The following is a 14,326-nucleotide window of genomic DNA, read 5'->3' as shown; positions in this document are numbered from 1 at the left end:
TGACGTGCATTTGAACTGCTAGGTTGGTAGGAGCAGGGACCAAGCAACGGGAGCTCACCCCACTGCGGGGATTTGAACCGCCGACCTTCTGATCGGCAAGTCCTAGACTCTGTCATTTAACCCACAGCACCACCCACATCTCCAAAAAGTGCTTAGGTGAACATCATCATCATCATCATCATCATACCCTGCCCACCTGACTGGCTTTCCCCAGCCAGTCTGGGCGGCTCCCAACAGAATATTAAAAACACAATAAAACATCAAACATTAAAAACTTCCCTAAACAGGGTTGCCTTCAGACGTCTTCTAAAAGCCAGATAGTTGTTTATTTCCTTGACATCTGATGGGAGGGCGTTCCACAGGGTGGGCACCACTACCGAGAAGGCCCTCTGCCTGGTTACCTGTAACCTCACTTCTCGCAGGGAGGGAACTGCCAGAAGGCCCTCGGCGCTGGATCTCAGCTGAACGATGGGGGTGGAGACGCTCCTTCAGGTATACTGGGCCGAGGGCCATTTAGGGCTTTAAAGATCAGCACCAACACTTTGAATTGTGCTTGGAAACGTACTGGGAGCCAATGTAGGTCTTTCAGGACCGGTGTTATATGGTTCCGGCGGCCACTCCCAGTCACCAGTCTAGCTGCTGCAATCTGGATTAGTTGTAGTTTCTGGGTCATCTTCAAAGGAACCCACTTGTAGAGCGCATTGCAATAGTCTTACATTAAATAAGAAGCAGTCTTTAGTTAAATGCACTTCTGCAAAGTCCCCCTAAGAGCCTGCACTCTCCCCCCCGCCCTCTGAGGAAACGCGCATGTTCAAATACGAGCAATGAATGATGGTCTTTTAATGGCTAATACATCTGTAACAACTTGCTGCCAAGCTCTGATGCTTATGTTAGTGGTTGCCTCACTGTTGGATAGGGAGGTGAGGGGAATTACGGTAACACTTTCTCACACAATATGCGAACCAAACCGCAGCCATTCTATGGAATTCTGCAAATTTTTGCAATGCAGTTTTCCAGCCAAGCAATGCGTACAGAAATGCATATACAGTGGTACCTCTGGTTAAGAACCTAATTCTTTCTGGAGGTCCGTTCTTAACCTGAGGTGCGCTTTAGCTAATGGGGCCTCCTGCTGCCGCCATGCTGCCGGCGCACGATTTCAGTTCTCATCCTGAGGTAAAGTTCTCAACCCAAGGTACTACTTCCAGGTTAGCGGAGTCTGTAACCTGAAGTGTCTGTAACCCGAGGTGTTTGTAACCCGAGGTACCACTGTACTAGGGTAAAGTGCACATAAGATGCCCAGATTAGTGAAGATAACATACAAAAATTTGTGACGTTAAGGGAAATTGCTCTGCAGACATGTGCATGAAAATTTTCCCATGAAAATGCTGCTGCATGTTCATGAAGACTTTTTTGGGGGGTGGATTTGCAGGCTGATGTGGAAATGCTGAAAATAAATTTAAGTTTGGGGGAAATGTGATACAGAAAGAAACTTTGAGATTCAGCCATCTCAAGTGCTTTGTGCTTTTTTTAAACAAACAAACAAACAAAACAAACCACAGGATAAATTCATTGTTTGAATTATTAAACGCACCACCAAAATTCTCTTCCCCATAGGCTGCGTGGATACGGAAGAAGCAGATATTTATTTTCTCATCGATGGTTCCTCAAACCTCGATTATTTTGATTTTGTGGATCTGAAGTTGTTTTTGAAAGAAGTGGTTAGGTTTTTCCCGATAGGACCGAATAAAGTTCGCTTTGGAGTTGTGCAATATGCAGAAATGAACGAGCTGGAATTCGGACTAGAGGAATATGGTAAAACAAGTGATATATTGAAAGCCATTGATAACATCCGTCAAATAGGTGGCAATCCTCACACAGGAGCAGCTTTGACATCCATCCAGCCCTTGCTAAGAAGGTCACAAGGTCAACACTCCCGAAGTGTTCCCTGCCATCTGATAGTGCTAACTGACCGGAAATCAGAGGACCACGCTGAGGGACCTGCTAAGAGGTTGAGGGATGAAATGGTCAACATTTATGCCATCGGTGTCAGACACGCTAACGAGTCACAGATTTATGAGATCGCAGAGTCAAAGGACAGAGCTTATTTTGTCAACGATTTTGCCTCTCTGAAGCATATAAAGAATGAAGTTGTCCGAGAGATCTGTGCTGTAGAAGGTAAGAAGAAGCATCTTATATTTTACTTTTAAACTTCAGGGGAGAATGCCTGCTCTTAAATAGCCCAAATGTGCTTAGGAGATACTGGCACACTTGAAAGAACCCTGAGATTTGCAGAAAGACAATAAATTGCTAGGGGGAAATGCTTCAGGGAAAAGATCCAAAACAGTCCCATAAGACATTGACAGGATGCTATTTGGATAGATTTTCAGGTGAACCAAAGAGAGATTAATATCCTGTTTCTGCTTTATAATTGCCTCTGGTCTATTTTTCGGGATTCCTGCAACATGTTTAAGTTTTCACACTTCCGTCTATACGTTGGAGTTCTGCTCTGGATCATTATTGAGTAGAATTTCAACCCTGCGAGGTAGGTTAGGCTGAGAGAGAGAGACTGGCTCAATATTGCACAGTGGGCTTCATGGCTGAGCAGGGGTGATGGTGATGTATTAGTGCTTTTCAGCAGTGCACTCAGCTCTGCACATGGCTGTGTTTCCTTTTGGCTTCAGTTTTGTAATGCTATTGTGCTGGTCCCGTGGGTTACCCGAGAGGCAAGGCCCAAGTCCGGTCCACGGTCAGAGGTGCAATGTGGAGGCAGTCCATAGTAGCTGAAGCTGGGTGCAGGGCAGGGAGTCGGGTGAAGTCAGGAACAGGCATGCAAGCAGGGAGCCAGGGCGGGTCAGGAGCTCAGGCAGGAAAGCAGGACAGGGTTCAGGCAGGAACTAGCAACCAGCAATGTTGCTCCCGCAACATGGGACTGGGGCTGGCTGGCTTTTATCTGCCCCGAGGCATAGGGCGGCCCCGATCCTCAGGTGACTCGCCTCTCCTGGCCTGGAGGCAAGCACTCCTCCTGCGGGAACTTAGTTCCCTCCGCCTCTCTGCCCTGAGCCTCTGCAGCTCAGGAGAGGCTGGAGGGTTACCAGACCCAGAGGCAACCTCAGCTTCCTCTGACGGGGCTGAGAGTGGAGCACCTGCAGGCAATGGGTCCTCCATCACCTCAGGAGCCAGAGCAGACTCAGCTGATGCCTGCACCTGAGGATGAGGCACAGGTGAGGACCCTTCAGGCTCATGCCCCAGCCCCGGCTCAACTGGTTCTGGAGGCGGGGAATCCTGTGCAGGCTGGGATCCCTCAGGTTCAGCATCCGAGTCCAAACCCCAGGCCATCATAGCTATCTTTGTTGTGGCCATCTCTCATCCATATGTGTTCATGTTTTTCTGCTAACAGCCTGCAAAGAGAAGAAAGCTGACGTTCTGTTTCTGGTGGACAGCTCCAGCAGTATAGGCCCTGAGAACTTCGTGAAAATGAAGGACTTCATGATGGACCTAGTGAGCAAATCTGACATTGGTCCTGACAGAGTGCATATTGGTGCTGTGCAGTTCAGTGGCAGAAGCCAAGAAGAATTCCGTCTCAACCAGTACTCATCGAAGAGAGACATCATTGGTGCTATTGGGAGAATGTCTCCTATGGGACAGAACACGCTCACAGGGGAAGCATTGCGATTCGTGTCCGATTATTTTAAGCCCACCAAAGGGGCACGGCCCCATGTCAAGAAAATTCTGATTCTGATCACCGATGGGGAAGCGCAGGATGAGGTGAGAGGACCTGCAGAAGCTTTAAGAGAGCAAAGTGTTGTCATCTACTCCTTGGGGGTGTTCAGCGCAAATAAAACTCAGCTGGTGGAGATAAGTGGAAAGCCTGAAATGGTGTTTTATGTGGAGGACTTCGACGTTCTGAAGCACTTAGAACGTGAGATCCTCTTTGGAATATGCAGTCCGTACGATGGTGAGTGTACAGCAGCTTTCTTTTTTAAAAAGTTTTTATTTGTACTTTTCAAGTTTACAGTCATACCTCGGGATAAATGTGCTTCAAGTTAAGTATTTTCGGGTTGCACTCCATGGCGACCCGGAAGTAACAGAGCGCGTTACTTCCGGGTTTCACTGCACGCGCATGCGCAGTCAAAATGATGTCACGTGCATGCGCGGAAGCAGTGAAACGTGACCCGCGCATGCGCAGACACAGGTTGCATTCGCTTCAGGATGAGAACGGGGCTCTGGAACGGATCCCGTTCACATCCCGAGGTACCACTGTATACATTTCATTAGTTTTACAATCAATTTAACATTTCAGAGTTTGATTTCCCCCGCTTTCTGCGGTTCCCTAATTTTTTAAAAAAATATCTTCTGCATATCCGAATTCATTGAATTTGCTCATTTTATTATCTACTTTAAATATATACTCTTATGAAACTGCAGGTTATTACAATAGTCCTGCCACTGTTTTTATCTGTTTCCAGTTGGTTTGTAAATATTTAATAAACCATTTCCTTTCTTTTATAAAAAGGTTTGTTATCTTGATTTCCTATTCTTCTGGTAAGTTTCGCCATTTCTGCATATTCCATAAGTTTTTGTATCCATTCTTCCTTTACTGGGAGTTCTGCTTCTTTCCACTTTGGGGCAAGTAGCATTCTTGCTGCTGTACTAGCATACATAAATAAATTGCTATACAATTTAGGTAGTTCTGTCCCTATAATTCCCAAAAGAAAAGCTGGGCTTTTTTGTTACAAAATTTATGTTGAACATCCTTTTCAATTCATTGCATATCATTTCCCAGCAAGCTTTAACCTTACTACAAGACCACCACATATGATAAAAAGAACCTTCTTTCTCTTTACATTTCCAACACTTGTTTGATTTAGATTTATACATTTTTGCCAGTTTACTTGGTGTTAGATACCAATGATATAGCGTTTTCATATAATTTTATCTTAGACCATAACATGCTGTAAATTTTATATCCATATTCCACAATGGTTCCCGTGCTTCCATGTCTATATTATGACCAATATCTATTGCCCAGTGTATCATTGAGGATTTTACTTTGTCTCCCATTCCAATAATATTTTATACATTTTAGACAACAGAGTGTACAGCAGCTTTCAATGAATACATCAATCTGTATGTATATTGACATGGTTTCAGATGGCACCTTTCCAAGTTTGTTGTCCCAGAATCACACAGCGCAGCAAGAGTTTTGAAGGTTTTTCTGCCTTCTGAGTTGGAAGGAGGGAAGTCACTGTAGCACTGAGCTGTAGTAACTCTGCTCATTTTGTCATCCATCACACAGAAGGAAAGTCCCTTTGGAATAATTCCCCTTGTCCTCTTATTCCTTCTCTATTTTTCGCCCTATGGCTTTGTACTGATGTTACTGACAGTACAGGTGAAAAGGAGATCACCATGTGGTTTCGTGGTGCATCTTTGCTTTCTCAGGACCCTTGGCACAGGTGGAAGGATGAGAATTGCTATCAAACCCAACCTACCTATTCATAGGGATGTGGGTGGCGCTGTGGGTTAAACCACAGAGCCTAGGACTTGCCGATCAGAAGGTCGGCGGTTCGAATCCCCGTGACGGAGTGAGCTCCCGTTGCTCGGTCCCTGCTCCTGCCAACCTAACAGTTCAAAAGCATGTCAAAGTGCAAGTAGATAAATAGGTACCACTCTGGCGGGAAGGTAAACGGCGTTTCCATACGCTGCTCTGGTTCGCCAGAAGTGGCTTAGTCATGCTGGCCACATGACCCGGAAGCTGTCTGCGGACAAACGCTGGCTCCCTCGGCCTATAGAGCGAGATGAGCGCGCAACCCCAGAGTCGGTCACGACTGGACCTAATGGTCAGGGGTCCCTTTACCTTTACTTTACCTATTCATAAACCATAGAATCATAGCAACATAGAGTTCAAAGGGACCGTGAGGGTCATCTAGTCCAACCCCCTGCAAATGGAGGAATCATTTGCCCAATGTGGGGCTTGACCCTGAGATTAGGGGTCTCATGCTCTACCAACTGAGCTATCCCAGCTGTAAATTATAGCACTGCAAGTGTTCATGGAACAGCACTTGCAGCTATTTAATTTCCTCTCCCGGTTCTTTGGATCCAACCCTTTACTGCTGCAGATAAAGCTGTCTTGTTAAACTAAAACACATGGTGCGGAAGAGAGGGCTTATTTTATGAAGTCTCCTTTGAGAGACATAAACACAACCACATGTAAGGAAGAACAAGGACTATGTTAGAACATCGAGCCGCTTTGATAAAGCCCAGATGATAAATGTAGACATACTGTAAGTATTCGAATGGTGTTAATAGTCCTGTTAGGGAACAGGTTTAGCCGAGACGAAACCTTATATTTCAAGCCTTAAAAAAGGTGTTGGCTCATGTCAAAATGTTGGTTCAGAAGAGGGTCCCTATAAATTATTCCTGCGGCCAAGATAATAATATGGGAAAGATTTGTGCTCATATCTGCTCAATGTTCAGGGTTAGGTAAGCAAACCAATCCCATACTTACCAGGGACTGTTATTTCCAATGTTTATTTTTTTGTAATGGGAACAATGCTGTGAATTCAGACCATAAGAGGAAGCCTGTTGGTTCTGTAAGATAATAAGTTGGTTCAAGTTTTCTAAAAGCTTTGAGGACCACTTTCGGAGAGGATTAGAGGCAGCGTAAAAAGGCCTCTGCATTCGACTTCAGCTTCGAACCATCTAAGGTTGCCTTGTGCCCTAGTGACTGAATTCCCCCTAATCTCAGTATGTCTCCTCTGTCAGGAGCTCAGCCATCATGGAGCAGGAATTCTAACATCCTGTCCAACCTACCGTATCCCATCATGCCCTAGGCTAGGTTTGCCCTTCATTGCAAACATTCTGGTGACTCTAGTTGATTAAGAAATTAGGTATCATAATAAAAGAATCAGTGGACACACCGATATTCTTTAAGGGTACTCAGAATTTATCATCCAAAGCAGGTGTGTCCATCTGCCTCCCAGCAGTCCTGGCATAAGGCTTTGACATACAACTGTGCATATTTTTAAATTACATGACCTTCAATAGTGTGTTTGATGAAGATCTTGGAATAGCTTGCAACTAAACTAGCAAGTCTTGTTTGCAGTTAAGGATGGAGGAGAAATTCACTTCACATTGAAATGTAACCTTACCTAATCTGCACTTCCTGAAGCAAAAGGAGAGCTGAAATGCAGCAATCCTTCAAAAGCGCCACTTCTCTGAATTTTGCAATCCTGTAGCCAAGAATGTGTCCAAAAATGCACATGTAAAGTATGCATGCAAATCCATATATTACTGAAGATAACATACAAAGTGCATCACAGCAGGGGATACGTTGCTTACGAAAACATGTATATTACTCAAAGCTGCATATAAAATGTGTTTCTTATGAGAAATTCACGCAAAAATGTTGATGAATTTTCCGGGTGATTGTTGCAACTAAAATTCACAAATTGTTGCAGAAATGTGGAGTCTAACTTTGTAAACATGAGAAACCACGAGAATTGAAAGTCACAAATTTCTCCACCCCTATGTGCAACAAAGGGAAACTGCTATGAAGATTTTTCTAGGGCACACATTAGTGACCAATTCTCACTGTTATTCTTTCAGAGTGCAGGAGAATCGAACGCCTAGATATTGTTTTCGTCATTGATGGTTCTGGAAGCATTGATCCCAGAGAATACGACATTATGAAAGACTTCATGATCGCTTTGGTGAAGAAATCGGATGTCAGCCAGGACCGAGTTCAGTTCGGAGCTGTCAAATATTCTGCCGAGCCAGAAACCTTTTTCTTTCTCAACACCTACAGCACGAAATCAGAAATCATTAAGGCTATCCAGAATGATAAGCCTATTGGGACAACGACCTACACAGCCAAGGCTCTGAGGTATTCAGAAGGCCTTTTCTCAGAGGAGCACGGAAGCCGCAAGCGCCGCAGTGTCCCCCAGGTTCTTATAGTGATAACCGACGGGGACTCCCATGATGCAGCAGAACTTGATGAAGTGTCCAGGAAACTCAGGGCACATGACATTGTCATCTATGCCATCGGGATAGAAAGAGCCAAGCCTGGGGAGCTCTTGACCATGGCAGGATCAGAAGACAAATACTTTTACGTCAATTCATTTGAAGGACTGAAACACCTGTATCCCAAATTGTCTGACAATATATGCAGTGTTTCGAAACCAGGTAGGTAGCTATATCATCATCATTGTTGTGTTTTTTTTTAAAAAAATTATTAAGTACAAATTAGAAAACATACATATTTACAACAAAAGAAAATACAAAAGAAAAAGAAAATACATATAACCAAGGGAAAAAATTAGAGAATACTTTGTCTCTTTTCATATTTACAGTTATTTATACCTCTATAAAAGGCTATTCACAATAAAGGAGTGAAATGAAAGATATCAGAAAAAAAGAATAAGGAAAAAATTAAGAAGTAAAAGAAAAGGATCATAGGTGAACATTTTTTATTAAAGTAGAGAAGTATTCACTATACATAGCCGTTTCCCATCTATATTTATATTCAATTGTATAATTTCATCTTGTCCTTATCTACCTTAAAAAGTGTTGTTTTTTTAAAAGACTTCCACCATTTGCCTCATGCGTTTTTAATAATCCGTTCGTCAGATCCTCTTGTCTTCATCCTCTTTTAATAATCCGTTCGTCAGATCTTCTATGAAGAACATCATCATTATCATTGTTATTTCTCACCTTTCCTTCATTGAGCTCAAGGTGGCATATATGGCTCTCTTGCTTTCCATTCTATCCTCACAACAACTTGTGAGGAGATACAGAGAGCAACCCAAGGCAATCCACTGAGCTTCATGACTGAATCTTTAACTTTTGTCTCTCAGGGCCCCAGCCCAACACTCTAACCGCTCCAACACATTGGCCAAAGCGTCTTCCTTTAGATCAAAGTGATAAAGAAGATTCCCTCCCCCAAAAACCCGCATAAAAATACGTCACTTTTTAGTTTCAAGGGCTAATCCACAAACCAGTAAAGATGGCTCCTGCAGCCAACCGGAAGCTGCACCTTGGTTTTCAAACAGTTCCAGGAGTCGAACAGACCCCCGGAACGGATTAAGTCCGACAACCAAGGTACCACCGTATACCCAAAGATAAAGGATGCTCTCCAATATTAGTCTCATGCCGAATAGGCCCATTGAAATCAGTGCATTTAAGATAAGTCCGTTGGTTTCAAGGGATCAAGTCTAGAACTTAGTTGGACATTGCACCCAATATGCTTCCTTACATTCACGGGGACGCAGCCATCTTGCAGGATTACAGGGGTTAGTTGAGTTAGTTGAAACACTTGCATGTCATCTGACAGTGGAGTCCACGGTTCCATCTAGACAATTGCGTTATTTTGTTCCTCTAATCATAGCCAATGCAGAAAGGGTGAGCCAGAAACCCCTGAGGGGGAAATTCATATCTCCTTGTAAGTGTACATCCTTAGGGACTGAAAGCATCCTTCACAATTAAGGTGATGTAGCGAAATACCCAAAGGAATATGAGCTAACACACAGCCAGGAATGTCAAAGTGTGTGTGTGTATTACTACATTATTCTCCTAAACCTGTTTCCCCTTCGTGTTCTCTCTTCTTATTTTGAGATGCCCTGGTCTACGAATATAACTGTCAGGTGCTGGTGTGGTTGCTTGGGAGCAAACAGGCAAGACTCGAACCTGTCTTTTCCAGGCTTTATTATCTGTACCAGCTATTTACAGTGCAGAGTGTTGCAAGTCCATGTCTGCTCAGTCGCTAGCAGAATCTGGGAGTGGGCGGTCCTTATACCTTCCCCAGCATAACAGCTGTGTGACCCCCAACCTTCTCCTCCCCTCTCTGCGCCGAAGACTACTGCGCAGAATGGACGCTGGCAAAGGGGGACTTGCCTCCCCTCCGCTTTGCTCAGGCTCTGTGTTGAGGCTCTCCCTAGCATCTTCTGATCCTTGCACCCCCTCCCCACTAGAGGTGGGGCTTCCCTCCTCGCCAGAGGAAGAACTGCTTCTCAAGATCTTTGGAGGTTCCCTGTAACCCAACTGCCCTTCCACCTCTCGCCTCTGAGCTGACAGAAAGTTCCCTGACAATAACCTATTTTGTTCTCCGCTCCCACTCCTCCCTTGCAGAATGTGGAATTCCGGCAGATCTTGTGTTCCTGATTGACGGCTCTAACAGCATAAGCGACAGCGACTTCAACAAGATGAAGAGTTTTTTGCAAGACGTAGTTCATCCCTTTGACACCGGCCACAACGTGCAAGTTGGTATCGCTCAGTACAGCGACAGGTACAGGGAAGAATTCAGCCTGGATATTTTCCCAGTCAAATCAGAACTTGAAACAAAAATCGGACGCATCCGACAGATGGAAGGACTCCAGACCTACATCGGTGCCGCTCTCGGGAGGGTGAAGCACTACTTTACACCAGAAGGTGGCAGCAGAGTAAATGAAAACATCCAACAGATTTTGCTGGTGATCACAGATGGCCGGTCACATGACAAAGTTGTGAAAGCATCCGAAGATCTGAGAAAGAGAGGTGTTGACATATATGCCATAGGAGTAGGGAAAATCGACCATTTGCAGCTTAGTCAGATAGCCGGCTCCTCAGATAGGAAATACACAGTTGATAATTTCAGCGAACTGAAGGTAATTAAAAAAAGACTAGTTGATGATATTTGTGAGGAAGAAGATAAAACAAGTAAGTATCCCCACTTCAAGAATTCAAGTAAATCCCCTAATCTTGGGGCCTTGGGGAAAGTGGGATATATGGTGGTCCATCCTTCAATCTAATCCAGGCACCCCCAAACTTGGCCCTCCAGCTGTTTTGGGACTACAACTCCCATCATCCCTAGCTAACAGGACCAGTGATCAGGGATGATGGGAATTATAGTCCCAAAACGGCTGAAGGGCTGAGTTTGGGGGTGCCTGATCTAATCACTGGTGTCCACGTACCTGATTCTAAATGGTAAAACTTAGATACAATGGTACCTTAGTTTTTGAGCATCTTGGAAGTTGAACATTTCAGTTTTCCAACACCAAAAACCCGGAAGTAAACGCTTCTGTTTCTGAACGTGCCTCAGAAGTTGAATGGCCTCCGCTGAGGTACCACTTTATTTTTCTCAATTATCTCTGTAAATTTGCAGGACGCCCTTTGCGCCTCGGTTTTTGAATGTTTCAGAAGTCCAATGGTCTTCCGGAACGGATTACGTTCGAAAACCGAGGTACCACTGTGTTGATCAATGTGTGATCCATAAATGTCTTATTGTGGGGGCATTGAATAAAACTCCCCTCCCCCTGCTCAATGTATGTTTCCCCATACCAGAACGCAACTTTGACCCATTGCTTATCAACTCATCTAGATAACTGTCAAGAACCACTTGCAAAGCTAGATGTCACATTTGTGACTGAACAGAGCAACGAAGGATTTGTTCGTTCATTCGTTTGTTTGTTCAAATGGTCTCATTTTTTAGTTCTTTTGCTATTGATTGTCTCCTAGATCTCCTTTTACAATTGTGGGGTTCCCATTGATTATTAGCCTCAATCCATATCTCTCTCGCCTTCTGCCTTTCACTTTCATTTTCTCCCTTCCAAGTAACTATCCGTTGTGTTTAGTAATTTGGTGGTATTTTCTCCTCTTCGTAAAACAGCATGCTTCATGGATGTTGTTGTGGGAATAGATGTCTCCTCACAAAGTCAAGGTGACCATATATTCCATGGACAGTCGCAGCTGGAAACCTACCTTCCAAAAATTATAAATGCCCTCACATCCTTAACAGGTGTGAGCTGCAATGCAGGGTCACAGTCGCAAACCAGCGTGGCACTGAAAGTGAAAAACACAGAACCGCTGGTGACATCAAAGTTCCAAATTGATAGTGAAAAACTTTTGAACAGTCTTGTGGGCACCACGGTCAAGAATGCATCCCACCTTAATGTAGACTTTTTGGATTCACTTTGGGAAACATTCCAGATCAAATCTGCCGATCGAAGAAAGGTAAGCTCTCTGGTTTCATCCTGGCCTACTGTAACCCGACAATATATTATATAATTTTAATACATTTACAAACCATTGTTTTTGTTTTTACTTTCCTCTAGGTGCTCCTTGTATTTTCGGATGGCCTGGACGACGACGTGGAAATCCTGGAACAGAAATCAGAAGAGCTCAAGAAAAAAGGTACGTGATGAGTTTGAGGGAATCAATACGATTGACATATAAAGGCTGCTGGGCGGTGAAAGGAAGTAAGAAATTTCTCAGCATTCGAGAGTCAGGAAACAGAGAATTCAGAAGAGCAAATGTGAGTGACAATTTTGAAAGAGGCGTGGAATTTCTGTAGGATGCGACATTTGACAAGTGTTCCTCAAAACTCTGCGAAAAGGCTGAAGTCTGGTTTATTATTGTGATTACTGATCTATTAAATTTCTACCCACCTTCCTTTAATCATGGAACTCAAGGAGTCAGATGGTCCCCCATCCAGACACTGACTAGACCCAAACCTCTGCAGATTCAGTAAGGCGGTTGCATCCTGTGACCTCAGATCAGGCCCTGGTCCCTTAGAAATATGAGTAGCCAAACAAACCGCTGTGTTGCAAAGAGAACTTCAGCAATGTCTAGGCAACACGATGACCGTGTACATACCGAATAGACAATCTTTATAGAATTCCTTCAAACCATAACAAGTACAAAATGAAATCTTTAGTCTCAAAGTCTCTGAAAGTCTTTAAATGAAACGAGGTACCAGACTTTGTACGATGAAAGACAAGCTGTGAAGCTTTGTGTATTCAGCAAATATGATGTCCAACACTGAACAGTGATTCCGGATATAGACTACTGTTTCGTAGAATTCTTCGTCAGTGTGGTGGGAGGATATAGAATTGCTTCATAAACCCATTTTATATCTAATGAATGTATGTAAATGAAAATATCAAATGCTGCAGAACAGTGCTCATGTAATAATGTAGTCTCTGCTTAATTTAAAGAATTTCAGAAACTTTGAGACTAAAGATTTCATTTTGTACTTCTTATGGTTTGAAGGAATTCTATAAAGATTGTCTATTGTGTATGTACATGGTCATGGTGTTGCCTAGACATTGCTGACCCTTAGAAATATGAAGCAGGCACCTTATGCCACATGTTTCTGTTCCATGGCCATAATGCTCCATCTGAGGTTCAAGCTAGATATGGTGAAGAACCCATTTGAGTGTCTACCACCCCACTCACATTTAAAGTCTGTGTACAAGAGAAGAAGTGCATGGGGAAGGACTGGCCAAAACTATTTCCTCTCCCCAATTGGATGCATTCCACTGCCTGAAGCAAGTTTCTACTAGTTTTTGTTGTTGTTGTTGTTGTTTTGCTGATAGGAGAAATAAGCAGGGGAAACTGCTTAGAACAGCAGAGCACAGGGAGATTGGCAGAGAGGTACATATTTTCTTCTCCTCTCCTTTGTTGTTCATCATTGCAATAGAATTGAAACGATGTGTTCCAAGTGTCTCTGTTTGCCTGGGACATTCACGGAATTACAGAAGCCATCCTGGAATTTGATCCTGGAATCATCATCATCATCATCATCATCATCATCATCATCATTTATGGAATTTATATACCGCTCTATACCCAGAGGTTTCAGGACGGTTCACAGAATAAAATCAAAATATAAAACCACAAAATACATAATCAAAATAAAAACAGCAACCCAATTATTAAGTAGTGGGTGGACATAGCAGACAACTCAGAGATTTCTCCAAGTAGTTCTTTATAAGTAAGCTGGAACTGAACTGAACAGCAAACAGCTCAGCTGGCCTGCTTTTATAGACAGCAGGCTGTCAACATTGTAGGAACAGCCCAGGGTTTCCCACCTAAATCAACTTATGTGGACCTGACTGAAAACTATATACACAATTCCCCCTGGTGGCCAGGGTGAGAACTTCAATACAAAACATCTGCCATATTTTTTTTTTTTGGGGGGGGGGTCAGGTCAAAGTTGTTGGGCATGCCAAAAGACGATGTTTTGATTTCTAAAACTCCATGTTATACGCTCACAAATCACAATCGACATTTTAAACAGGATTGGATGCGCTGATAACTGTCGTTCTGGAAGGGGCTGAAAAAATTAACGATCTTCAATATATTGAGTTTGGGAAAGGATTTGGATACAGGACGCAACTGAATATTGGCATGAGAAATATTGCCAGTCATCTGTCCAAGTACGTGGTAAGTGAATCACCAAAGAACCAGCTTACAGATGTTAAACTGGGTTCAGTAGGTCTTGCTGAAACCTTCAAGGGAGGGAGAAGGCAGGGAGAAGGCAGATCAGGCTTTTTTTGAAGTGCGTGAGACCTAA

At 43.5% G+C, this 14,326-nt stretch overlaps 1 protein-coding gene across 1 annotated transcript in view; it reads left to right on the top strand.

The window, feature by feature from the left end:
- LOC310746418 (collagen alpha-6(VI) chain-like) overlaps nt 1-14,326 on the top strand; it is a 61,205-nt gene that overhangs the window by 8,310 nt on the left and 38,569 nt on the right. The window contains exons 4-10 of the mRNA XM_083580133.1: nt 1,615-2,175; nt 3,398-3,955; nt 7,606-8,181; nt 10,123-10,689; nt 11,639-11,982; nt 12,084-12,162; nt 14,051-14,196. Of these exons, the coding sequence (XP_083436259.1) occupies nt 1,615-2,175; nt 3,398-3,955; nt 7,606-8,181; nt 10,123-10,689; nt 11,639-11,982; nt 12,084-12,162; nt 14,051-14,196 (2,831 nt within the window). The remainder of the gene's footprint in view (nt 1-1,614; nt 2,176-3,397; nt 3,956-7,605; nt 8,182-10,122; nt 10,690-11,638; nt 11,983-12,083; nt 12,163-14,050; nt 14,197-14,326) is intronic.

This window comes from Podarcis filfolensis (genome assembly GCF_964270895.1).
Source record: "Podarcis filfolensis genome assembly, chromosome: 12".
NCBI lineage: Eukaryota > Metazoa > Chordata > Lepidosauria > Squamata > Lacertidae > Podarcis > Podarcis filfolensis.
The sequence above is the reverse complement of the archived record's forward strand: the minus strand, read 5'-3'. Positions and strand labels throughout refer to the sequence as shown.